Here is a 24,425-nt window from a genome sequence, read left to right on the forward strand (position 1 = left end):
TACCTTTCAGTCTTTCCATTGCCCTAAACCTGCCCCCTCATCTGGGAAACTCTGGAAAGTTCCAGGTTTTGGCCCACAGTGTCTGGATTTCACTTCTGCCTCCCCTTCTTCCCTCCTGGCAAGGGGCCAGGGATTCCCTGAACCCGGCTGAGCCCAAACAACCTTTCCCAGCCCTAGTCCTGGTTGAAACCTGAGAGGATTGTGGAGGGAGGAGCATCAGCTCCTGAGTCCCTAAGGCTGGGCACATGGTGGGCCCTGAGTACCTGTCTCTTGCTGGGCAGGTGTGGCTGCAGTGAGCAGACAGGGACATTGGAACCTGAGGTTGCTTTAGAGCTGCTTTGGCTTTTGCCCAGGAGATAGGGGTTCCTGGGCTCCTACCCTCTCCACTCCTACCCCACCCATTCTATTCTGTAGCCTGGGAGCCCTACCTCACAGACCACCCCTCCAGATGGCCAAGGCCCCATTGTTTTGGAGTTGCGGTAGGGTCAGGGGTGAGGAGACCTGCTTAGGTCCTGGGCACAGATCCAGTAGCATACTCTTCCCAACCCCAGGGACCCCTGGGATGACCTGGAGACTGCTGGTGGCAGCATGGGTGTTGTCTGAGTAAGGCCCTGAGGCCCCACCCCTGCAGCGCCCGCCTTCCTAGTTGGAGTGTTTCTGTGTGTTGGGTGCTATGGCAACAGCTGGGTACACAGCTCCAGCCTGACCCAATTTGAGCAGGTAAAGCAGGTGGTATGCCATGCTGTTCCCCAGCCTCATCTTGGGCCTCCTTACGAACCGTAATCCTCACAGCTACTGTGCTCCAAGGGCCCGTGCTATGTGCCAGTGTTTTGCAAGTGGTATGTCCATTAATCCTCTTGGCCATCGGGGTGAGGGGGGCACCAAAGCCAGAGAGGTTAAGCCATATGCCAGAAGTCACTCGGCTGGTAATGTAATTGGGAAGATATCCTATTTACCATTAGGGTTTAAACTGCCTTCGATGTGCACTTAACTGGATGCAGGGGATCTGCTGAGCTCCTCGAATGGGTGATCAGTTGAGCCCTGGAACCACCCCCTGAGCTGATGAGGAAACTGCTCAAGAGAGCTGAAGTGATGGACCCATTTCACTCAGCCTGGGAGTAGCAGGGCTGTGATGTAAATTGGGCAGGCCTGGCTCCAAAGTCCTGCCTTGCCTTGGTGGCAGAGGGCTGGAAGCAGCTACAGCCGCATGTGATGTCCTCAGACCTTTTTTTATTGGGTTGGATGGCAATAGGAAAGTCTAGATTTGGATTAGATCCTGTGATATCTGAGGAAAAGGAGCTCTAGGGCCAGAAGTGGGGGTGAAGCTAAAATCACTGCCATGGATTTGGGGCCAGGCATGGGCTGGCACTTGGGCATAGTGGGCATTTGCCAAGGTCCCTGCTTGGAGTTCTTTCAGGCAGATGCATCCAGATGGGCATCTGGAAGGCTTTCTCAGGGGTCCTGGGAGGAATGCAGAGGTCCCAGCCAAGTCTGGTGAGTTGAGAGGCAGCAGCCCGGGCCATGGTCTCTCCAGGGCAGGCTGGGTGCAGGCTTCCAGCCTTGAGCCAATCCATCCTTCAGGCAAGAAGAATCCCAAACATCCCAAGAGGTCTCTCTGCCCAGCTGGCACAGGTCCTGTGGTCTGGCCCATGCACGTGCTGGTGGTGCCAGGGAAGGGAGCAAGAGGGAGGCGTTGATTTACCGTATAGCAAGTCCCCTCAGGAGGAGACAGGTGGAGAACCCTTCCTTGGCCAGTGGCCAACGGGATAGGGAGGGACTGGTGAAAATGAAGATGAGGAGTGGCCAGGCCTGACTGCCACCCTCCCCCACCCCCCCGGTCTTGGTGGTCCAGCTGACGGGCAGGGGGGGAAGTGTGGCCTGGTTTGCCCATTAGGATGATGGCTTTTGGCTGCTGAACGGAGAAGATGCAAGGGGTCCTGACCAGTACCCCGTAAGGGACAGTTGGAGCTGGCCAGGTGGGTTTTGCTGGCCCAGCTGTGTGGTAGCAGGTAGAGGGAGAAGAGCAGACATCTTGGAGAAAAGGTTGGCAGGCAGAGTGGGCAGGTGGGTTTCCTGGTCCTGAAGCACCTGGCACCACACCTACCGCTTAGTGGTTGCCTGAAGATGGAAGTTCACAGGGTGCACAGTGGCCAAATGTAGCTAGGATTTTACTGCCCCGTACTGTGCTCTAGTTTTTGACAGAATAAAAATCCAGACTTTCGATTTCTTTTAAATTGGATATCTGGCAACAGTGCCACGTGGCAGCATTTGGCCCAAGGGGCTTTGCAGCTGCCTTCTCCATGGGATGCTGCTCTAGGCTCCTGACCCCACTGCACACCTTTGGATCTCTGCCATAGTCTGCCTCCCTTGTTTTACTAGGTCCTGCCTGAGGCCCCTGCGAAAGGCCTTCTATGAGCAGGCTGAGGGACATGAGAGGCAGGCACCTATGGAGAAAGTCCTGCTGGCAGGCTGTAGAGGCCACCTCAGGCAGCCAGGCGGTGGCACCAGGCCAGCTGCTGGGTCCCTGTGGGGTCAGACCGTGCTGCTGGTGCCCATGGTGAAGCCCGAAGCTGCCCAGCCTGGTCCTGGCTTTGCTCTCTGCTCCTTGGACCTGGTCTTTGTCACCAGCTGGCCACACCTTTGGCAGGTGCCACCCTGGCAGTCCCTGCTACTTGTCTGCCAGCCTGGCAATGGCAGAGCCCTGACCTGAGGTGATCTGGGTCTGTGGAGCCAAGGCTATTCCCTGAGGCCTGTTCTTTGCTTTGTGGTCTGTCCTGGGAGCCACTCTGGCCAGGGGTTCTTAGCAGTGATGACTTTGTGTGTCTGAGGGCCCTGAGTGCACTTGAACTCTGCTTGTTCAGTACCTGAAAGTCCTGACTTGCATTCGGGAAGCCCTGCTGAGCCTTGTGATGGCTGCTAGTATGTCTGCTCACATGTCTCAGGAGCCCGGAGACTGAGTGTATGCAGTCTGGTGACTGCCATGTGGTGACCCTGCGGTCACTTGCATGTTGTTGGGGATGGGCAGTATAACACCCTGGCAGCTGGGGTACGTTTATCTTCTTCCTACCAGACAGCCACAACAAAGTTTGAGCAGGGAAGAAACAAGATTTGCTTAGAAAGAGACGAAGGTGAGGGCAGCGAGGGATGTCTCTCTTCATTATCCACCTTGTCTGGCAAATGCTTCTGGTTGTGGATACACCAGGCCAGCCCCCATGGCTTCAGGTGCGCTTTGTGACCTGAAGTCTGTCATCCCCTGGGCCTACAGCTCTCCATGAGGTCACACCATGCCAGTGGTGGCCTTGGTAAGGCCTGACACTGCCCAGCCTGCACCTAGTATTGATGTCTGTTTAGGGCTGTGCTTACGAACCCTTGGTTTCTCCTCTGCGCCTCTTTTGACACCTTGAACTTGGAATAGCTCTCATATGCAGGCTTGGAGCCACCGACCCCCAACCTTGTCTAGATGTCAGCTGAGAGTGGCCAGCCAGCAGCCCTCTCTGGCCAACTTGGTTCAGCAGTTGGGAGGAAGCAGCTCTGATGGAGGACTTTCTGCCTAGTTGGCCAGGCTGGTGCCCTGCCCCCGACATAGGACTGGGAAGAACATTCCTGTTCTGCTTCTTGCTGCCTGTGTGACCTTGGGCGTGGGATTTAGTCCCTTAGACCCTACCAAGTGGGGCTGGTAGTGCCTGCCTCACAGTGTTCTTGGGAGGACACAGTGAGATAATGCCTGTCAAACGTCCAGCTTGGTTTCTGGCACATACTAGAGACACAGTACACACTGCAGTCCATCCTCCCGTCCCAGGGCTGAGTCACAGTGGTGGGCTGGGTGGTGCACCTCAGTTCCCCCCACCCCTACCTGTCCCATGGCAGCTGGCACTTCTTTGTGGGCCAGGACTGACTGGGATGCTGTCTCTGTCTTGTGATTTCTGTGTGGCGCTGTAGGAAAAGGGCACTTTCCCTTTGGGGCTTTTTGCCCTTCAGAGGGGTGGGAATGAGTGAGGAGCACATTAGTGCCTAAGGGGCATGCTATCATATTGGAGCACAGGGTCTCTAGTGGGTCTCTGTGGGGTTTTTTGCCCCCCATTGCTTTGAACCTGCCCCATCTTGGGGTGCTTGGCTCTGAGCCAGTGCCATCTGGGGCACTGTCCCCACAAGGGCCTGCGCTGGGTCAGGGTGGGGTCCTGCAGGGACCTGCAGGGAAGGACCCCACTCCACAGCCAACTTTGAGCCCCCCTCCCAACAGGCCAAAAATAGCCCCCACTAGAGGTGGAGGCCCCCAGTGTCAGATTCTGCTGGGGACAGGGGAGTGGGTGAGGAAGCCAGGGGCCCCTCACAGCGGGGAGGCCCCTGTCTCTCCTGGGGCTCTGCTCCCCTTGCTTCCACCACGCCTTACTCTTGTAGTTGTTTGCTTCTGCAGTTACGTTGATCTCAAGCTCCCTTCCCTCATTGCTTCACTTGGCAAAACTCCTGCTCAGCCTAAGAGCCACCTCTCCCGGAAGCCTTCCTGGGACTCTTGCCTCATACACCCACTGTGAGTCCTAATCTTAGGACACTACAGTCTCTGTCCCTGCCTCTTAGCTCCTTCCCCAGACTGTGGGCAAGAGTGGCATCCATTACATCTTAGTTCTAGGGCTTCCTGCTGCTGCCTGTTGGTGCTGGCACAGGGCTGGAACTTTTCTCCCTTGGCACTGAACCAGCATGGGCACTGGTGGTGCTGGATCGTGTGCCAGATCGTGTGCCGGCCACTGCCAGCTGCTTGGGTATGGCCCCTCCCCACCCTGGGGGCCAGAGGTATCAGCCTGTGTCAGGAGCAGCCCTCACCCGCTTACCAGGCAGCTGGGCGCCGCCACGGGCTCAGAGGCTGGGATTGAGAGGCAGCTGGGGGCACTGATGGGTTGTGTTGGGTGAACCCTCTGTGGGAGGTGGGGATGCTCCTGGTGGGACAGGGGTGAAGAGAGGGCTGGGGCCCACCCCGGGCTCTGTTGTTGGAACTTGGCAGCTGCTTGCTGGCTCTCTGACTGGCTGGAGGCTTTGTCCTTTCAGCCTTGGCTTGTTCCTCCATCAAGTGGTGTGGGGGTGCTCACATGAGGGAGGGAGGACTACCTGTTCAGCACAAGGCCACGCACCTGGCAACTGAAACCCGACTGAACTTGCTGAGAGGGGAAAGATGCACAGCCTAGTGCGGGGGAGGGTTCCAGGGAAGGCAGAAGTCTGGGTCCTGTTCGGCTTCAGTGCACCCTTCTCCTCCCACCGCTTCCTCTCTAAGAGCAGACATGTGGAGACAGCACACCTGTGGCTCCTAGTCCCGCAGGGGACAGTTTCCTGACTGACCTTCTGTGCGGGGGTGGGGGGGGTGGGGCTTGGCGGCTCTTGGGGACACAGCCCTGCAGTCCCAGGGCCCCTCCTCAGGCAGTGGTGCTGGGTTTGGTCCCAGGGAAGAGTGGCCAGGTGGTGGGGAGAAGTGCAGACTAGGGCAGAGGGAGGGCAAGGATGAGAGTGCTGAGCTGGAGGGCCCAGTGGCCTGCGGGCCTGCAGTGGCAGGAGGCCATGGGGAGGAGTTTGACCTTTCCTAGGGGGGTGCCCCAGAAGAGATTTGGGTTTTGGGACCAGCAAGGGCCGCCCCCGGGTTGTCTGTCCATTTGGGGCTCCAGTTTGCAGAAGGGGAGGTGACTGTCAGCTGTCATCATGGAATGGTTCCAAACAAGGCTCAAGCCTCTTCTGCAGTGAGAATGAACGAGCCACTGCTACTCATAACCAGGACGGGCGTCACAAACAACGTGGAAGGGAAGGAAGCAGACAGCGTGCTGTGTGATGTTGTTGATACAAAGCTCAGAAGCAATCTGATTTAAAAAACCCAACCTGATATGAGTCAGGATGATGTTCTCTTTGTCAGGGTGGCAGTCACGCCCGGAAGGGGCTTCTGGGGCCTGTCCTGCTCCTTGGGGGCTGGTTATGTGGGGCTGTTCTGAGAATCTGTGAGCCCAGCACTGACAACATCTACACACGTGTGTCAGCAACAGCCATAAGACATCCCACGCCTTTGGGAGCGCTGGGTACCTCTAGACAAAAGTGAGGTGCTTTCTTGGCTGCCTGGAAGCCTGGAGGAGGTCTTGCTGGTGGGGCAATCTGAACCGTTCTGACCTGATAAGCATCGCTCCTGTTTATGAGGCTGTAACTCATCTTGGCAGCTGCCAACGGTCTTCTCTGGCTGCAGATTTTCCTTCTGGTCCTTGCAAAAACCCCAGCGGGGGCTGCTGGCCTGGGGGGCTTGGCAGTTTAGAGAGAGGATGGGCTCCTGAGGCTTCCAGACCACGGATGTCTCTGAGCCTTGCTTTCCTCCTCTGTCAAATGGGGTGATAAGCTGCTTGGTGTTTGGTTAAGTGGATTAACACCAGCTGTATACCCAGCACAGCCCTGGGCCAGAGTAAGGGCTCAGCGAAGTTTGGCAGTGATTGGTATTAATCTAGGACAGTTATTGGAGGGGACCCAAGGGTGAGAGCGAAGGGAAAGGTCCACGTTCCTTTGTCTCTCCTTTTAATTGTTTTTCTTCTCTCTTCCTGTGGTTCACCCAGTCAGCAAACATTGGTGATTAGAGCCAGGCTGCTGCCCTGGCTTTATACTAGGCACGGGGCCCAGCAATGACCAAGACAGCCATGGTCCCTGACCTGGGACCGGTGAGCCGGGAAAGACCATTAGCTGCATCGGCTCTCAGAGGAGATCTAGCACCATGGGGGGAAGGAGACATTGGCTTCTCCCGCCTGCTCTGGCTTCACCCCTCTCTTTGGGAATGGGCCTTTGACTGACTGGGTATTCTCCTTGAATGCCAGGAGAAGGCTCCAGCACCTCCCACAGGTTATGAGTTGGCTAAAGAAGAATCACCTGGACCTGAGTGAGACACACACATTTTGGAGGCAGACAAGACTGAGCCCCAGGCTTGTTCTGGATGTATCTCCAGTGTCCTCAGGCCTGGCTCAGTGTAGGAAATGCTCAGTTGATATGTGTAGCATGCTTGAGTGACGGAGGCAGTGAGTGGCCCAGGGTCTGCATGAGTCTGTTGGAGAATCAGGTGTTGAGGAGGAGGTAGATATTGGTGAGCCCCACCTGACCCTGAGCCCCTTGTCCTGTGGTTGGAATCTTGGGGAGATGCTGAAGATGCCTGGAAAAACAGGTCTGAGTCTGTGCGGAGACGTGACTCCGAATGAGTGGTCTCTGAGTATTCCTTGGTCACCTCAGAAGACTGGGGAGCCGTGTGTGGGGCAGTGGGAACACCTGGGAACAGCTCCAGAGATGGCGATAGCCCTTGACCCCTTGGACTCTGCAGAGAACCAGAGGACATGGGCCAACCACAGCAGGAATGGCCCTTTTGTGGAGGTGGAAGGAGCATTTTAAGAAGGCCTGTGACAGCCCTTGTTAGGAGCAGGGCTGTGAAGGTCACTAAGTTAGTCAGTCATTAGATACTTCCTGAGTACCTACTGTGGGCCAGCTGCTATCCTCAGGACTCCGAAGCAGCAGTGGGTGAGACAAAGGCCCTGCCTCTAAGAGCTTCATACTCTGAGACACTTGTATTTTCACCATACCTAAGACCCAGGCCTAGAAGAAGAAGAGATTTGTCTAGCTGCAGTAGTTGGGGGAAGGGTGCTTTCCAGAAAGGCCTAATGGGGTTGGGTAGGGGCTCAGAGGATAGGGACAGCCCCCTGACTTGCTGAAGACCAGCCACTCAAGGAACAGGGTTCTGGGGATGGGATTCCCTCCCTCCTCTCTTTCCTTCCTTGGATGATTCAAACACCACCCTGATGTGAGTCAGCCAGGAGCGGCCTGGACATTCCTGCCTGGGCCACCTGTCGGTTTACCTCCTGGGTTATCCCAGACAGGCTCAAGGCCTGGGGAAACATCCAGATGTATGGTCCAGGATGGGGAAAGGGGGACTCCATTAGGGCCTGGTGTGCCTGGCTTCCTGCTGGACCATTGGTCTCAGTTACTTCTGATGGTAATTCAGCATGAGTACCCTCTAGGGGTGGGCTCCTGAGATAGGACAGATCAGCACCTCTTGTGTGACCAGTGGACTTCTTGAGAGTTTGCTCATCTGTGAGGTGGATGGTGGTCATGCCTGCAGAGACTCAGTGCTTGAGTAGCACCTGGCATATGTGCCAGGAGGCCTAGAAAACAGGACCCTCTGGGCCACACTGGGTAGTGGGGGCATCTTTGTATAGGTGTGTGGGATTGGACCAGCACTTGGTCAAAGCTAGAGGTTTACTTTGGATCCTTTCAGTGGCCTACTCTCCTCTTGGGCTAGAAGAGCAAGAGAGAGTGGCCCATTGTTGCCACTTGAGAATAGCAGCCTTCACCTGGGTAGTGGGGAAGCTACCTCTGAGGCCTGACTGCATATGGAAGGCTGAGCAGGGAGGCTGTGTGCCTGTGTACATAAAATGGGGAAGCTGGCACCTGCTCACTGTGGGTTTTTTTTTTTGATCCAGCTCAAGGTTATTGGGCTGAGAGTGGCAGGATTCAAATTCAGGTACATCTGACTCCAGAATCTTTACTCCCACCCCTGATGCTTCCCCACCAGGCCTGAGTGATTTGCCTGCCCCCCCCCCCTTTTTCAATCTGGAGTTGCTGCAGCCCCCGGTGGGCTGTCCACTCTGTACTTCCATGGGTCACTTGCTAATGCCAGCCTTTACTCTTGGGCCAGCAGCAGGGCTCATATTGGCAGGGGAGCAGAGAAGGGGTCTTGGGGGCGGCTGGTGACAACACCTCTCTGAGCACTCCAGTGTCAGCACAGAGTGGCTGGCTTCTAGGAACTGACTGCTGCCTCATCCTGTTGCAGGAGGAGCCGCTGGCTGTGTCAGAACCGCAGCAAGCTGCTTTCCTTGCGCGCAGCCCTGAATTCCTGGCAGGAGGCAGATGCTGCTGGGCTGCCACGTTGGCCACGTCGCTGGGATGGAAGCTCTACCGCCCCACGGCCCCTGGATGGACGCCTTGGCTGGTCCCCGGGGTGGGCCCCTCCCCAGGCGGCTGTACTCTCTTCTCTTCGGGGAAGCACAGGCAGATGTTGTTGATTTAAATTGTTTCCTTATTAGACTCTCCCGGCTTGGGCTGCCTGGGCTGCGTTTCATCAGCCGGGAACCTTGGCCGCATCACTGGGACCGCCGCTTGCTCTGCCAGGAACCCAGCCAAGGACTGGAAATCATGGAGTGGGCGTGGCCAAGAAGCCACAGGCTGGCCTCGAGACAGGGCCCCCCCACCTCCTGCCCCCACCCCCACCCCCGGCTGCTGGACCAGTGGTAGGGACTTAGGTGATACAGCCTTGCAGCCTTGCTCTGGTTACCTGTCATTGTAGGGGCCAGATAGGAAGAACCCAGGAAGCAGTCCTCTCGGGAACCTAGGAGCACAGCTGGGGCTGGGAGGTCCCTGGGGTCCCACTCATTGCTCCTGGGTATGTCCTCTGTTAGCTGTGTGCCCAGCTCCTGCATCAGAATCCCAGGTGACATTAAGAAGTTCAGTCCCTGAGACACCTGGGCTCAGTTTGATTTTGGCTCAGGTTGTGATCTCAGAGTCGTGAGATTGAACCCTGTGTCGGGTTCGGTCCAAGCAGCAGTGATTCTCAGTGGGGTGACTTTGTCCCCTGGGGGGACAGTTGATAGTGTCCAAAGATATTTTTGGTTGTTATAGCTGATGTTGTGCTACTGGCAAGATGCTGCTAAATATCTTGCAGTGCACAGGTTGCCCCGCTAAAGCCTCCAGAATTTCCATCTCCAAATGTCACTAGCTCTAAGGTTGAGAGGGACACCCTGCCCTGTAGTCTGTAGTTCTGGCAGTGTCTGGGAATCTGGGTGATGAGCCACAGGTTTTTCAGTGTTCCCTCGAGTCTGAGAAGCGCTGTTTTCCTGGGCCCTGCTTGTGGCCATGGCTGAGCTGCCTCCTGCCAGGCTAGGGCTCTGTGCTGGGCAGTGGTAATGAGGCAGATGTGCGGACGAGGCCCAGGGGCTGGGATGGTGAAGTGCTGACTGTGGGTGTGGTGTCACGCTGGCACCTGTTCCAGGGGCTGCCCCATCAATACCCCAGATTCCGTGCTCCTGACTTTCTGTTCCTCTCATGACTGCTGGCCATGTTCCATCTTTGCTCTGACTCTAGGGAGTGGCACCGAATGGCCTGTTTGGTCCCTGTCTGCAAGGACCCTGTGGGTGTGGCAACATGTGGCCAGGAGGTGGCTCCCACTAGCACTGACTCCTTATCACCTGGGTGATGGAGACCCTGGGGGTGCTAAGGCTCTGGGATCTTGCTGCACTTTCTGGGTGACGATGCTGGTCTGGGCCAGGTGCTGGGGATGTGGCAGTGGGCCAACCTTGGGAACCATAGAGCCTGGACTCTGGGGTGACTCCTGCTGGGAATCCTGAATTTCTAACCAGCTCTCAATGTGAAAGGCTAAGTAAGGATGGTGGCTCAGTTCAATCCGACCTGCCACCCTTCACAGCCTTGAGACTCTTCAGTTGCTGGGGCCTGGGAAGAAGCATTTCCCTCCTTCTAGGTGTCCACTTACCATCCTGCTTTTGAGGGGAACTGACATGAGGAAGCAGTGAAGATGTGGCCTTGATGTCAGGCTACCTCAGGTCAGCATCCAGCCCTGTTTTGTGACTTAGGGCCTATCTTGCCTTCTCTCAATCTCAATTTCTTCATCTGTAAAATGGGAATGATAATGGTACACACCTCATAGGATTGTGGTAGAATTCAGATAGTCATATATACAAAACATGTATCCTGGGATTCCTGAGTGGCTCAGTGGTTTAGCGCCGCCTTCGGCCCAGGGCGTGATCCTGGAGACCCAGGATTGAGTCCCACAGCGGGCTCCCTGCATGGAGCCTGCTTCTCCCTCTGCCTGTGTTTCTGCCTCTCTCTCTCTCTCACTCTCTGTGTCTCTCATAAATAAATAAGTAAAATTAAAAAAAAAGAAAAAACATGTATCCTGTAGAATGAGCTCAATGAGCAGGACCTGCTTTTATTATTGATTGATTAAAGATAAGCCTGAGGGGCAGGGAAAGTGGTCTAAAGTGAGAGTCCCACTCTGTGCAGTTCTGGGCTCTGGGGAGATAGTGTGACAGATGAGGTGCTTTCTTCATCTGTGTGGGGCCCCAGTGGTGGCTACCACCTGCCTTCTCTGGTCTCTGACACACAGTGAAGCAGATGCTAGGAAGACTTGGCCACATATACTGTGTTGCCAGAATTGTCCGTGTTCGCCACCAAGCTGAGCAGGAGGAAGAAACCAGACACAGCACCAAGGCGTTGGGCAGTGTCACCCTTCTTGCAGATGAAGAAGTCAGGGCCCCCCCGAGATGGACCTCCTGGGGGGTCACTCAGCAACCTGATCCTGTGCCCCCAGAAGCCACCTCCTTCCCTCGGGGTCTGCTTTCTGCTTGGACTGTTTCCATTGCCTGAGACATCTCATCTAATCTTCACGTGACCAGTCTCACCTTGAGGTCCCAGCTCTGGTGTCACTGCCCCAGAGCAGGTCAGGCTCCTGTCTGCATTCTTGGAGGCTGGTGGCAGTTACCAGTAACTTGTGAAGTGTCTGTCTCCCCTATTCAACTGTGGCCTCCTCCAGGTCTGCTCCTGCCATGTCCCCACACCCACCCAGGCCCCATGCCAAGCCAGCACCCACAGTAAGTCTTTGTGGATGTGTAATAGAGGCCTTGGCCGGGATTTGGGGCCAGGGGAGCTCCAAGGGATTCTGCTGGCCTGAGGACTGCAGCCTGGTGCGGTGCTCTGCCCTATTTTAGGACAACCCAGAAATAACTGAATTCTGCCACTGGTATGGCCACAGTGGGCTGCGGTGGGTGGAGGGCTTGCCCCGCCTCTCTGGGATTCGGGCATCTAATTGTATATCTTAAACCTAAAAACAAAACTCCCCTGAAAACCCAGTCTCTGTAATTACCTGTCCCTGGCAGCATGGAGCTGGGGACTCACACTTGAAACCCCAGGCTGCAGCACGCCGAGGTCCTCCTCACCATTTCCTGGGGGGTGCCTGGCCCTGTGAGAGGGTAAGTCTGAGTCCAGGCTGTGAATCATGGAGATGAGAGGTTACAGCCCCTTTGCTTTGGACCAGTCCCCCTAACCTCACACCCTCCTAACCCCATACCCTTTTCTCATTTTTCAATTTAAATTTATATTATAGAAATGATTCTTGGACAGAAATGAAGAAGATGGCCCTGGTGTCCTTCATCCCACCCTAGCCAGACCTGCTGTGAGCTCCCTCCTTCCTCTGACCATTGTCCCCTCATGGCAGCGTGCAGATGCAGCAAGCCCCCTGCTTGGGAGCCTAGCGTCCAAGGTTCTGAATGGGCTCCTCTCCGGGCTTGGCTACTTCATCTTTACAGTTCTGTTTCCCGGCCTGTCCTCAGCCACATCAGCAGGAGGAGTGGTGGGGATGCCCAGGCCTGTGTTTTCTTAACAAACATGTTATTATGACTTTTTTTCATAGATGCTCATTGGTCTTAATTCTTTCATGCTCCCCCTCTTTCTGAGATAGGCACTCACTGTGTCTCCTGCTGTTGCAGATGCACGTGGAGGCCAAGGGTGCCCAGGCAGGCGGGGTCCCTGTCCCCTGGGCCTGCAGTCCATCCAGGTCACAGTGGTGTGAGGTGGCGCTCGGCTTTCAGGGTCCTGGTCACCCTTCAGGAGTCTTGCACGGAGCCCCTGCTCTTCCTGGGGTCGTTCCCCACAGTGGCTTTGTGGCCTAGGGCCTCATGGCACCGCTGAGCACTCCCAGAGTTCATTTTTTCCCCCCAGTCATGGTTGTTAAAAAGGCCACATTGATACTTCCAGTTCCAAAAGAAAAGGACACTCGTCTCGTCTTGTGCTTCCCTACCTGCTTATGCACATGGGCCCGGGATTGCTGGCACCTCTGCACAGTTTGGAAGCTTGGGGCCAAGATCTCGTCTCCAGCCTTCCTCCTGGCTCCAGCCACGCTGGTCTCCTTGCATTTTGGTAAACCTGTCAGGCACTCTCCCACCTCAGGGGCTCAGCAGTGTGAAAACTGGCCCTCCTGCCTGGGCTGCTGTTCCTCCAGGGCATGAATCACTGTCTTACCTCCTTCAGCTCTTTGCTCAGATGTCACCTTCCTAGTCACCTTCTCTCACGGTCTCTGCACCTGGGCACTGCCTGCTGCCTCCCCTGGTTCCTTATTCCTGCTGTTTATATGAACACCCCTCCCCGGCCCTCTGCTACTCTCCCTCCATTGTCCCTGTCCTGAGCCTGGGACTCTATCCCACCCGACCAAGGATGTCCGACTCCCTCTCTCCAGAGGCAGCTATAGGGCCAAGTCCTGGCTGTGCCATCTCTGGTTCTATGACATGGGCTCTGGACACAGAAGCGCTCGGGTTCCACACTGGTCTCCACTCCTCACAACTCTGTGACTATGGGTGAGTTACTCAGCCTTTCTGAGCCTCCCCTGTGTCCCCTGTGAAGCGGGCATGATGACACCCAGCATTCAATGTTGAAGGGTTCCAGGTGGCACATAGTAGGCCTTTGGGAAAGGGCTGCTGCTAGGGTATTTATTTTACCCTTGCTGTGACCTCCTGGGGTGGGCCGGGGTGGGGCTGTGAGCCTCTTCCCGTGGGAGTGGTGGCATTTAATAGTGTGTGTTTAGAGCCCTGTGGAAACAACGGGGAGGCCCGGCGCTGATCCTGTGAGCCCTGCCCTGGCCCATCTTCCTGTGGAGGGAGAGGAAGGCGCCTGTTACCTGAGCCTGGGAGGGCATGGAGTGGCTTTCTCTGGCCTGGCCTGGCAGGCCCACAGGAACCCAGAGAGAGCCTCAGGCTTCCTGGCCGGCATTCCCAGGGCAGACTCACAAAGGGGAAGGGAGATAGCCTACAATCCGATATATCAGCTTTTGTTCCCAGACACTAATCCTAATTCCTTTGGGTGTTTCGACATGCCCAGCCTTGTGAGCTTCCTCCTCGGATCTCCAGCAGCTGCTTCCAACTCCTGGGCTGAGTTGAGTGGAGGGGGTAGGTAGAGATCTGAGGGCCTGTGTGGGAGCCATGGCTATCCCCAGATCCCCCATTTAGGCTTGGGCCTCTGGTTGCTTGGGAAGTGTTTCTGCTCTTTTTGCTCTTCCACCCACCTACTCTGGGGTTGCTCTCTGCCTCTGCCTCAAGCCATTGTAGCAAGACCCAGCCACCATCAGAATAAGACTCAAAGACCTCATCATGGCCCTTGAGGTCCTGATGTGTGCTACCTAACCCCCCTCTACTACCAACCACATCTGCTCCCCAGCCCCATTCAGCCACTTGCCTCCATGTCACACTTCCATTTGCCAACCATATTTCTACCTCAGGGCCTTTACATTTGCTGTTCATGCATCTGGACAGCTTTCCTCAGTTTTTGCATCTATGCTCAGCATGCTCACCCGGCTCAGGTGTCACTGCCTTAGAGCTTTCCCCAGCCATCTGCCTGAAATAGCAGCCCTCACCTTCTTATCTCTTTTCAGCCCTACCCACCTTACCCTCTGTCTTCCCCATTTTTCTCTTTTTGTCTGACCTACCGTGTTTTTTGGTTTTTCACCTGTCTAAAGTGTAGGTTCATTGGTTTGTAGTCTGTGCAGAGTGGTGTGACCATCAGCACAGTAAATTTTAGAACATTTTTGTCACCCCAAAAAGAGACCCTATACCCATCAGCCCATTAGCAGTCACTCTGCATTTCCGTCCTGACTCCCCTGGCCTCTGCAGTCACCAGTCTTTCTGTCTCTTAGGGCTTTGCCCATTGTGGACGTTTCATATGAGTGGAATCACAATATGCAGTTGTGACAGGCTTCTTTCACTTAGCATTTTTCAGGGTTCATCCACATTGTAGCGGGTGTCAGCCCTTAATTTCTTTTGACTACTGAATCATACTCCATGGCAGGGATAGACCATATTTTATGGATGCATTCACTGGTGGATGGACATTCAGGTTGCTTTTATTTTTTGGCTGTTGTGAGGACTGCTGTGTACATTTGTGTACAATTTTAAAAAATATTTTATTTATTCATGAGAGACACAGGCAGAGGTAGAAGCAAGCTCCATGCAGGGAGCCCGATGTGGGACTCCAGGATCACGCCCTGGGTGGAAGGCAGGCGTTAAACTGCTAAGCCACCCAGGGATCCCCATTTGTGTACAATTTTGTATGTGTGGACGTAAGTTTCGTTTCTCTTGGATATACACCTAGGAGTAGCATTGCTGAGTCCTAAGGTAACTATGTTTAACCTTTGAGGAAGTGCCAGGATGGTTTTTTCTTTTCTTTTCTTTTTTTTTTTTTTTTTTAAAGATTTATTTATTTATTCATGATAGAGAGAGAGAGAGGCAGAAACACAGGCAGAGGGAGAAGCAGGCTCCATGCCGGGAGCCTGACGCGGGACTCGATCCCGGGACTCGAGGATCGCGCCCTGGGCCAAAAGCAGGCGCTAAACCACTGAGCCACCCAGGGATCCCCCCGGGATGATTTTCTAAAGCGGCTGCACCACTTTAGATTCTGACCAGTGGTGTGCGAGGGCTCCAGTTTCTCCTTATCCTCTCCAACTCTTGTCATGATCATGATAGCCATCTTAATACAACGAAGTGGTCACTCATTATAGTTTTTTTTCCCTAAGATTTTATGTATTTATCCATGAGAGACACAGAGAGAGGCAGAGACACAGGCAGAGGGAGAAGCGGGCTCCCTGTGGGAGCCCAATGTGGGTCTTGATCCCAGGACCCCAGGATCACCACCTGAGCTAAAGGCAGACACTCAACCATTGAACCACCCAGGCAATCCCTATAGTTTTGATCTGTGTTTCCCTGATGGCTAATGATGCTGAGCATTTTCTCCTGTGCCTATTGGCCACCCATTCGTGTACTTCTTTGGAAAAATGTGTATTCAGATCATTTGCCCATTTTTAAATTGGTTGTCTTACTGGTAAGTTGTAAGTGTCCTTTATATATTGTTAGCAAAAAGTCCCTTGTTAATATGTATGGTCTGAAAATATTTTCCTTCATTCTGTGGGCTATCTTCTCCCTTTCTTGGTGGTGTTCTGGGAGTCACAAAAAAAGGTTAATTTTGATAAAGTTCAGTATTTCTATTTTTTTCTTTTTTCACCTCTTCTTTTGGCATCATATCTGAGAAACTTGCCTAATCCCAGATCACAAAGAGTTTTCCTATGTTTTTTTCTAAGAATTTTGTAGTTTAATCTCTTACACTTAGGTTTTTGATCCATGTTGGGTTAGTTACTGTGTATGGTGTAAGAAATGGGTCCTACTTCAGTATTTTGCATGTGAATATCTTATTGTCCCAGCAACTTCTGCTAAAAAGACCATTCTTTTCCCCCATTGGCAGGCACCCTTTTGAAAATCAGTCGACTCTATTCAGTCGATTTTTTTCTGAACTCATAATCCCATTCCAATGATCTATGTGTCTGTCCTTATGCCAGAACCATACTTTCTTGATTATAAGCTTGATTAAGCTTTGTAGAAGTTTTGTAGTCAAAGACATGTGAATCTTTAATTATGTTCTATTCTACTTTTCTAGATGCTTTGACTATCCTGGTCTCTCTTATTTCCAAGGTTGAGGATCAATTGGTCAAATTTCTGCCAAGAAGCCAGCTGAGATTATATGGAGTTTTTAGATTCAATTTGGGATTATTGTCATACCAGCATTAGATCTTTGGAAACCTGAAGATCTAATGGAATGTCTTTCCATCTACTTAGATCTTCTTGAATTTCTTTCAGTAATGTTTTGTAGTTTTCCAGAATATATATTTTGTAGTTCTTTTTTAAAATGTAATCCTATTTATTTTATTCTTTCTGATGCTATTGTGAATTGACTTATTTCCTTCATTTCATTGTGGATGTTCACCGGGACATAGAAATAACTGATTTTTGTATATTGATCTTGTATCCTGAAGCCTTGCCAAATTCGTGTATTCTGATAGTTTTTAGTGGATTCTTTGTGATTTTCTACATACGAGATCAGAGTCTCTGCCAGTAGAGAGAATTCTGGTTCTTCCTTCCATTACTTTTTCTTGTTTGCTTGACCTCATTCTTCTCCTCCCACCACAATGGAAGTTGGTTACTGCTCTGGTCCCAGTGCATAGAATAGGGACTGGCACATGTTTGAATGAACAGGTGGAACCAGCACGGTTCAGTCAGGTGATGCTCCCCAGCCCAGGCTGCTGCTTCTCCTGTGACACCTGCTTCAGACAGGGTCCCCGTCCATGTCTGCCAGAGGTCGGGCACTCTTCTTCTTCCCCCTCACCTCTGGTCCTCACATTTCTGCTTGTCCCCAGTCTTGGGGCTGCAGGGAGTTGCTGGAGTCCCCAATGTCTTCATCAGTCAAGACACGTCTCACGGACCTTCCCCTTGAGGGTCTTGCTGATGCTCCTGGGTGCCCATAAATGAGTGGGTGGTGTTCCTGTTCTACCCATGAGGGTAGAGAGGTCAAGCCCTGGCTGAGTCATTCAGCGATTTGAGGGCTTGGAGTCCAGGTCTGCCTGACCTGAGTCCTGTTGCCCCTTGTCCCAGCCCTGGCAGAATGTGGGAGAAGCCTTGTGGAGCCACGAGGGGGCTCCTTGAAGACGCTCAGTGCAGGGGAGGCGAGGCCAAGGAAACCAAAAGAATATTTGTTCCTCACTCAGGCTGTTTCCTCTGCCTGGAACTTGTCTCCCCTACTGGCTACACCCCTCTCTTCATTCCCGTTTGAGCTTGAATGTCACCTCCCTGCGGCCAGTCACCTACTCTGACTCACCCTTCCCTCCACCCTCTCCTGGTGACACTGAGTCATCGCTGGGTAACTGTCAGTGTTGATCTGTGAATACGGTCCCCTGCAGAGCTTAGGGCCTGATGGGTACTTGGCACTCGGAGACATGGGTATGTTTCTTGAGTACAGAGCAGGGCTGCTGGCCGGGAAACCCCGGTGAATTCTGCCTGCCGGGCTTTTCCAGGCTCTGACCTGTGAACCAAGGTGATAGCTGAACACATTGACTAGTCAGACGGTCCTGGGTTCAAATCTGGGATTGCCAGTCACTGGGGATGTGATCTGGGGCAGTCTCTTGGCACCTCAGTACCCTCAGCTGTCAAAGAGGGTGGTATAGAGCCTACTGTTGGAGTTTATGTGAGAAGCGAACACACCCATGTTCAGATAATACTCCACTTGTGCTGACCCTCTACCCTGAGGCCTAGTCTGGCAGTTAACCTGTGATCCTGGGGTTCCCGGGGTGTGGAGCAGTCACTTCCTCAGTTGTCCAACATGGCCATTCCTGTTAGATGGGATGATGGGGCAGAGATAATGTCTCTCACTCCTTCCCTTCCCTTCCCTTCCCTTCCCTTCCCTTCCCTTCCCTTCCCTTCCCTTCCCTTCCCTTCCGTGGCCACCCCTTCCTGAGCACAGACTCTGCCAGGCGGACTGTGGGGAAGACAGGGAGCTGTGCTGGGCCATGGAGTTTGCCCCTGCCATCCCAGAGCCTGCTGAGCAGCTGGGAGAGACAGGATGAGTGCTCCCCGAGGCTCCACTCACTCCCAGGACACAAAGCATTTCCTTATTAAGGGGGTGCTGGATTTTTCAGTGTGGTAATACCCCCAGGTACAGAAGGATTTGGGCTGAAGACCAGCTCCCCAGTTAACGTCAGGGAAGCCAAGGACTCCAGGTTGGTGTCACAGGCTGATATGGTGTAAGTGAAGGATGTGCTACCGGGAGTCTACTGCTCAGGTCCAAGTCCCTGTTCTGTGCACGTGGTGAGCCTCAGGCCAGGGTCTTGGCCCCCCAACTCCCGGTTTCTGTGAATGAGGGATTGGCTTAATGGTAGTAGCTGTCCCAGGCAGTTGCCAGAAGGGTTGGCAGGATCATGGGTCTCTGGCCCTTGGAGCAGCTCCACTAAAGTGCTGTGAGTGCTGTCTGGCACAGGGGAAGCATGATACCAGCCTGAAATGCTGTTATTGTTACTACTACTGTTGTTGTTATTGTTAGTGGTGAAGAAGGGGTCTCTGAAGCCAGGCAGCACTGAGCGGATGCCAGCTGTTTCCTGACTGGGTGACACTGGCGATTTACCTCACTTTTCACCTGTAAAATGGGCTCTTGGGCCAGTTTGGAAGGACTGTGATGAGGGTCCATTGAATGGCCAGGGGCTGGTGGGAGATAATGGCAGAGGAAGGAGCCCCCCAAAACCACAGAACAAGGGGTGGGAGCAGCACTGAAAGTAGGGGGAAGTAGTAGCTGCCCCTGCTTGACCTCACCCCTACCTTGTTGTTTTTCCATTTTGTATTACTTAATTTTTTTGTTTTTATAACACTTAACACAAGCTTGTTTCTGTTATGAAAATACAGTCACTTTGTGATACAAAGTAAAAAGTGAGAGCTCCTCTCCTCCTTCTGTCCCCTCCCTAAAGGCCAGCCCTGTCCCTGATACCTGCTTCGACCTGCGTGCTTGTGCTCACCTGTCTGTCTGCCCTGCAGGGAGGAAGTACAGGAGAACTGCGTGCGGTGGCGGAAGAGGTTCACCTTTGTGTGTAAGATGAGTGCCAACCCAGCCACTGGCCTGCTGGACCCTTGCATCTTCCGTGTGTCGGTGCGCAAGGTGAGGCTGGGCCTCGGGGCTGGGGCTGGGGGCTGGGAGTCCATGGCCAACGCGGGGGTGTGAGACCACTAAACCAGTGGCTTTAGACCCATCCCCTGACTTGTCCCCTCCAGAGAGCAAGGAGTGGGTCCCTTTGCTACTTTGCTTGACTCCCCCCCACCCCCCCGCAGTGGTCAGATTGGTTGCAGTGGAGTGGGGAGGCTGGGGCAATGCAGGAGGTCCCTTGGATTCCCTAGTCACACTGCTGCTTCTGTGTGTCTCTCTGCAGGAGCTGAAAGGCGGGAAGGCTTATTCTAAGGTGAGTGGGGCTGTGAAGGGACAGTGGGATGGAACAGGCATGAGAGAATTTCCAGACCCTCTCTGCACCAAGCAGGAGACACTCAGCACTGCATGAGATATATTATTTTTTGGAAATATCTTTATTGAAATTTACTATCAATATAGTCTTTGCACTCAATACAAAGCTGCCACATGCTTTGTTATAGCAGAAATGGTACAAAAGTCCAGAGTGAAGAGGGCTTTTTCCATCCCCTTCCTCTGCACTCTTTCTCCCCAGACCCCATTCTTGGATTTGTTAAGGTCTTCCCAGATCTTTTAAGAAAAAGAAAAATTATGAAATGTACACACAAAGCAGCGAGTAAAACACATGTGCATGCAGTTTAGAGGAATGCAAAATGAGCACCCCGGGTGTGTACTCATGTGCATGCAGACGGTAGGATTTTTAAAGACACAAAAGGGACTTGTTCTAAACAAATTCTGCAGCGTGGTTTTCATTTGCCAGTATGCTGTGGGCATATTTTCATGGATTACTCTCTTACTGGCAGTGGCCCCCTATACGGCTGGGTGGTGGGTACCCAACCAGTCCCCGCTGTGGCACATCTGTGTTGTTGCCATCTGCATGGCACCTACTGTGACCAGCAGGAGAAAGTGGCTCTGCCAGGGTTGCCTCTGGCTTTAGCCTGTTCTGGCCTGGACCTCTTTCTTAGTGGGGACTCACAGCCCACTGTCTGTGGCTCTTGGGAGGTGGCCTGGTGGCAGACGGTGGGCTCAGTCCGTCCAGAGGGGAAATGCCTTTACCTCACCTCGCCCTGCATGAAAGGCGTGTCCCTTCCCACTGACCAGAGCTCAGGAAGCTCCGTGTTTTGGACCATGCACTCTGCCCCGGCCGGGGCACTGGTGGCCTTTTGCAGAAACAGAGGGCAGGGTGGCTAGAACTGGACTGTGGAAGGTGCCACCACAGTGGAAATTTCTCCTCCCGTTAAGTCATGTGGGCACCGACAGCTGCAACCTTCCACTTTCATGCAGCGGACACTCACCAGGCACCCAGCACGTGTCAGACCTGCAGGCCCTTCCCTTCTGTCCTGTAGTCAAACGCCCTTGACAGGCCCTGCTCGCATTCTCCAAGGAAGGAAGCTGGGGCCCAGAGGGACTGGACTGGAGCTGGTTGGTCCTGGTCTCAGGCCTGGCTTTGCTAGCTGGGCTGGGTGGGACCCTGGGCACATCACTTATCCCGCAGAACCTTAGTTCCCTTCCCTGCCAAATGGGGGTCTCTCTGACTTGATGACAGGGCTGGGATGTGAACCTCCCAAGTCTCTGATTCTGGCTTATACATCTCTAAACTCTACAGTAGAGACTTGCATGCAATAGGTGCTCAATAAATGCCACCTGTTGGTTTGGTTGTCCCCCAAGTCCCTAATCCCAGCATGCCCCCACCTTAACCCAGTTTGCCCCCCTACCCAGGTCTGGAGACATGACTTCCACAGAAGACCTTCCCTGCTCCTACACCTTGTTCTTGAATGTTCTCCCTCTTCCCTCCATGCCCCTGGCGCCTCACCCTGTGTCCCAGGAGCAGCCAGGTGTTTCCCCCAGCCCCTCATTCCATCCTCTGGGAGGGACTCCTGCCTGCCCCCTCCCCCATACCAAGTTCCCACGGGGCTTCCCGCCCCCCTGCCCGCTGGCCTGGCGGCTCCCACAGCACAGCCTTGTTTCCCAGGGAACAATGCCTCTGTGTGACAGGCAACAATGTCCTTTCATCTCAGGCCCTGCCCCAGTGCACGCCGGGATGTGGCACAAAGGGCGCTTTGTGCAGTTCAGGGATATGAGCTCCGGACCAGCCTCTGTCCTTGGGTGCCATTATGCAACACTCAGCCTGGGCTGTGGGGCAGTCCAGGGATCTGCCTGCCCACTCCCCCAAGTTAACCCTTGCACAGCCGCGCTGCACACCCACACCCCCTGCAGCCCTCCCACACTCTCCTCTGTCCTTCTCAGCTGGGCTTTGCCGACTTGAACCTGGCCGAATTCGCAGGCTCGGGCTCCACGGTGCGCTGCTGCCTGCTGGAGGGATACGACACGAAAAACACTCGTCAGGACAATTCCATCCTCAAGGTACCAGGGCCCTGCCACCAAGGGCTGGGGCAGACCTCCTCAGCAGAGTCCCCTGGAGGGTGGCTAAAAATACAGGTCCCCGTCCCAGACATTGGGAAGGTGTGGTCCCGGGGTCAGGAAGCTACCCTCAGAACTCTGGCTCTGCCACTGGCCTCAGTTTCTCCATCTTTAATCAGGGATCAGCAGTGGATCCCAGCAGTCTCTGTAAGGGTTTGGTGAGATGAACATCCCTGAGCGCTTGCCACCTCTCTGCTCACGATGCCTGACAACAGCCCTATGGGGTGTGGTGCCTGGTTTGGGCCCGGTTTTGCATGGGAGGGGGTTGAGGCACAAAGGTTAGATAGATCATTTGCCTGGGGTCACAGGCAGAGCTGACCACCAGCTATTTGACTCCACAGTCCAGCTCCCAACCATTGCCCTGTGTGACATGAGGCTGCCTGATCTGTGAGTGGGAGAACCTGCCATCCCTTGACCTGGGCAAACCGAGGGTGGCGGCTTCTAGAGCCCAGCTACATGCAGGTTTCCAGTGGCTGGGGCAGCTCCCTCCCTCCAGGCAGCTGACTCTCTGGCCTCTCAGGACAGAGCTATCTGGGCATCTGCCGCTGCCAGCACACCTCTCTTCCTCTTCCCCCAGCCTTCCACTTGGCTGAGAAAACAGTCTCGTCCTAACCACACCTCTATGAATAGTTGACCCAATGGGAACGTGTTGTGTCTGAAGTAGAGCCAGGCTGCAGGTGGTGGACAGGGGCTCTGCAACTTCCTGAACCCTTTTCAGAGGGAACCAGAGGCACCCAGAAAGGTCTAGGCTAGTTTTGGTGGGGGCTAGGGCCTTTTATTCTCACCCCAGTGGCCCTATGCACCCTTAGGCAAATCAGGAGGTGTGAGGGGGGCGCAGGTGGCCTCAGTTTCAAGGACAGCTTCCTCACGTCCTGTCTGTGGGTCTGTGGGCCCTCACTCCCCTTGAGTCTGTATCTGAGCGCTGCTTCCCTTGTGTACACCCTGGGACCATCATCTACTTATAAGCTATCACAGTCAAATGAAATAGTTTATTAAAAAAAAAAAAAAAAGCCTCAGGGAGCACCAGGCTCCACAGGGGCGTAGAATTTATTTAGCAAAAAAGAGTGAGGGCACCTGGGTGGCTCAGTAAAGTGTTAGACTCTTGGTTTTGGCTCAAGTCATGATCTCAGGGTTGTGGAATTGAATCCCATGCCAGGCTCCACCTTGGGTGTGCAGTCTGCTTGAGATTCTCTCTCCCTGTCCCTCTACCCTCCCCTGCTCGTGCACATTCTTTCTTGATCTCTCTTACGTAAAAAAAATAAAATAAAATCTCAGCCCAGTAATCTCCATTTTTGTCAGTGATAGGAGTATCCATTTCCTATCCCATCACCCTTTTCCTGTTGCTCTATCTCAGCCCAGACTTGGGGTCCCAACCTTGCCTTGTTTGGGCCATTGCCCAAATCTCTGCCCAGGTGGACATTGAATTTCTGACGACTTCCTGTTTCAATCAACAAACTGTTACCAAGCCTCTGCCCTACATGTTGGACTCTGTGTACCCCCTCCCCACCAGGTGGGCTCCGGGAGCCTCCCGCCTGCCTGCGATGATATGAGTAGGTCCAGAGGCTGGAGAAGGAACTGTGGCCCCTCTCCTAATTGCAGTTCTGGAATAAGAGTTGCTAGCTTTTTCTGCTTGTGCTCTGTGCCAGGTGCTGAACTGAGCAAAGCCTCATCTCCCCTAGTCCTCTCTACCTATCCCAGGAGGAGGTGTCAGGATTAATTCTATCCTCCACCCAAGGAAATGGGCTCAATGCATTTCGGTGGCTTCACCAGGTCCAGCAAGGGGCAGAGATGGGCTCAGAGTCCAGCCCCAGCCCGTCTGGAGCCACAGCAGAGAGGCCACAGGGGAACACCTGGTCACAGGGAGAGTGGTATGGCTGATTTCTCCCTCTGTGCAGGTCACCATCGGAATGCTCCTGTTATCCGGAGACCCCTGCTTCAAGACGTGAGTGTGGGTGCAGGCTGAGGGAGTGTTGCACAGGGACTCTTCCCTCCTCTGGGCTCTTGGGCTCCCCTGTCTTTGACCCCGAATGTGGGGCACCCCAGTCACAGCCATCTGTTCTCCCCAGGCCACCATCCACTGCCAAGTCCATCTCCATCCCAGGCCAGGACTCCTCCCTGCAGCTGACGCGCAAGGGTGGTGGGACCAACAATGGCACCAACTCCCTCACAGGGTCCCGGCCCCCCAAGGCGAGGCCAACCATCCTTGGCTCAGGTACCGTTCCCCACCTGCCTTCCCTGTCCTTCCCTGTGGCCTAGGGCTCATCTCTGTATCTCCAGGTCCCAAGAGGGACACTTGCTGAGAAGACAGAGGTGGTGGGAGGGTGTTTATGCCCTTCCATCAGGCCCATGACTGAGCCCTTCCCAGTGCTGGGCCCTGGGATCACAGCAGGGAGGCCCCGTCTTGCAGGAGAGAC

The 24,425-nt window shown here is 54.1% G+C and overlaps 1 protein-coding gene across 2 annotated transcripts in view; it reads left to right on the top strand.

The window, feature by feature from the left end:
• Nucleotides 1–24,425, top strand: part of FAM102A (family with sequence similarity 102 member A) — a 34,121-nt gene that overhangs the window by 2,348 nt on the left and 7,348 nt on the right. Inside the window, exons 2-7 of one of the 2 annotated variants that reach the window (XM_035721111.2) lie at nt 8,822–8,989; nt 19,449–19,569; nt 19,838–19,867; nt 21,838–21,954; nt 23,907–23,953; nt 24,078–24,223. In XM_035721111.2, the coding sequence (XP_035577004.1) occupies nt 8,822–8,989; nt 19,449–19,569; nt 19,838–19,867; nt 21,838–21,954; nt 23,907–23,953; nt 24,078–24,223 (629 nt within the window). The remainder of the gene's footprint in view (nt 1–8,821; nt 8,990–19,448; nt 19,570–19,837; nt 19,868–21,837; nt 21,955–23,906; nt 23,954–24,077; nt 24,224–24,425) is intronic. The other variant, XM_025475266.3, reaches the window with a different exon arrangement.

The sequence above is a fragment of the Canis lupus genome, chromosome 9, assembly GCF_003254725.2.
Source record: "Canis lupus dingo isolate Sandy chromosome 9, ASM325472v2, whole genome shotgun sequence".
NCBI classification, from domain to species: domain Eukaryota; kingdom Metazoa; phylum Chordata; class Mammalia; order Carnivora; family Canidae; genus Canis; species Canis lupus.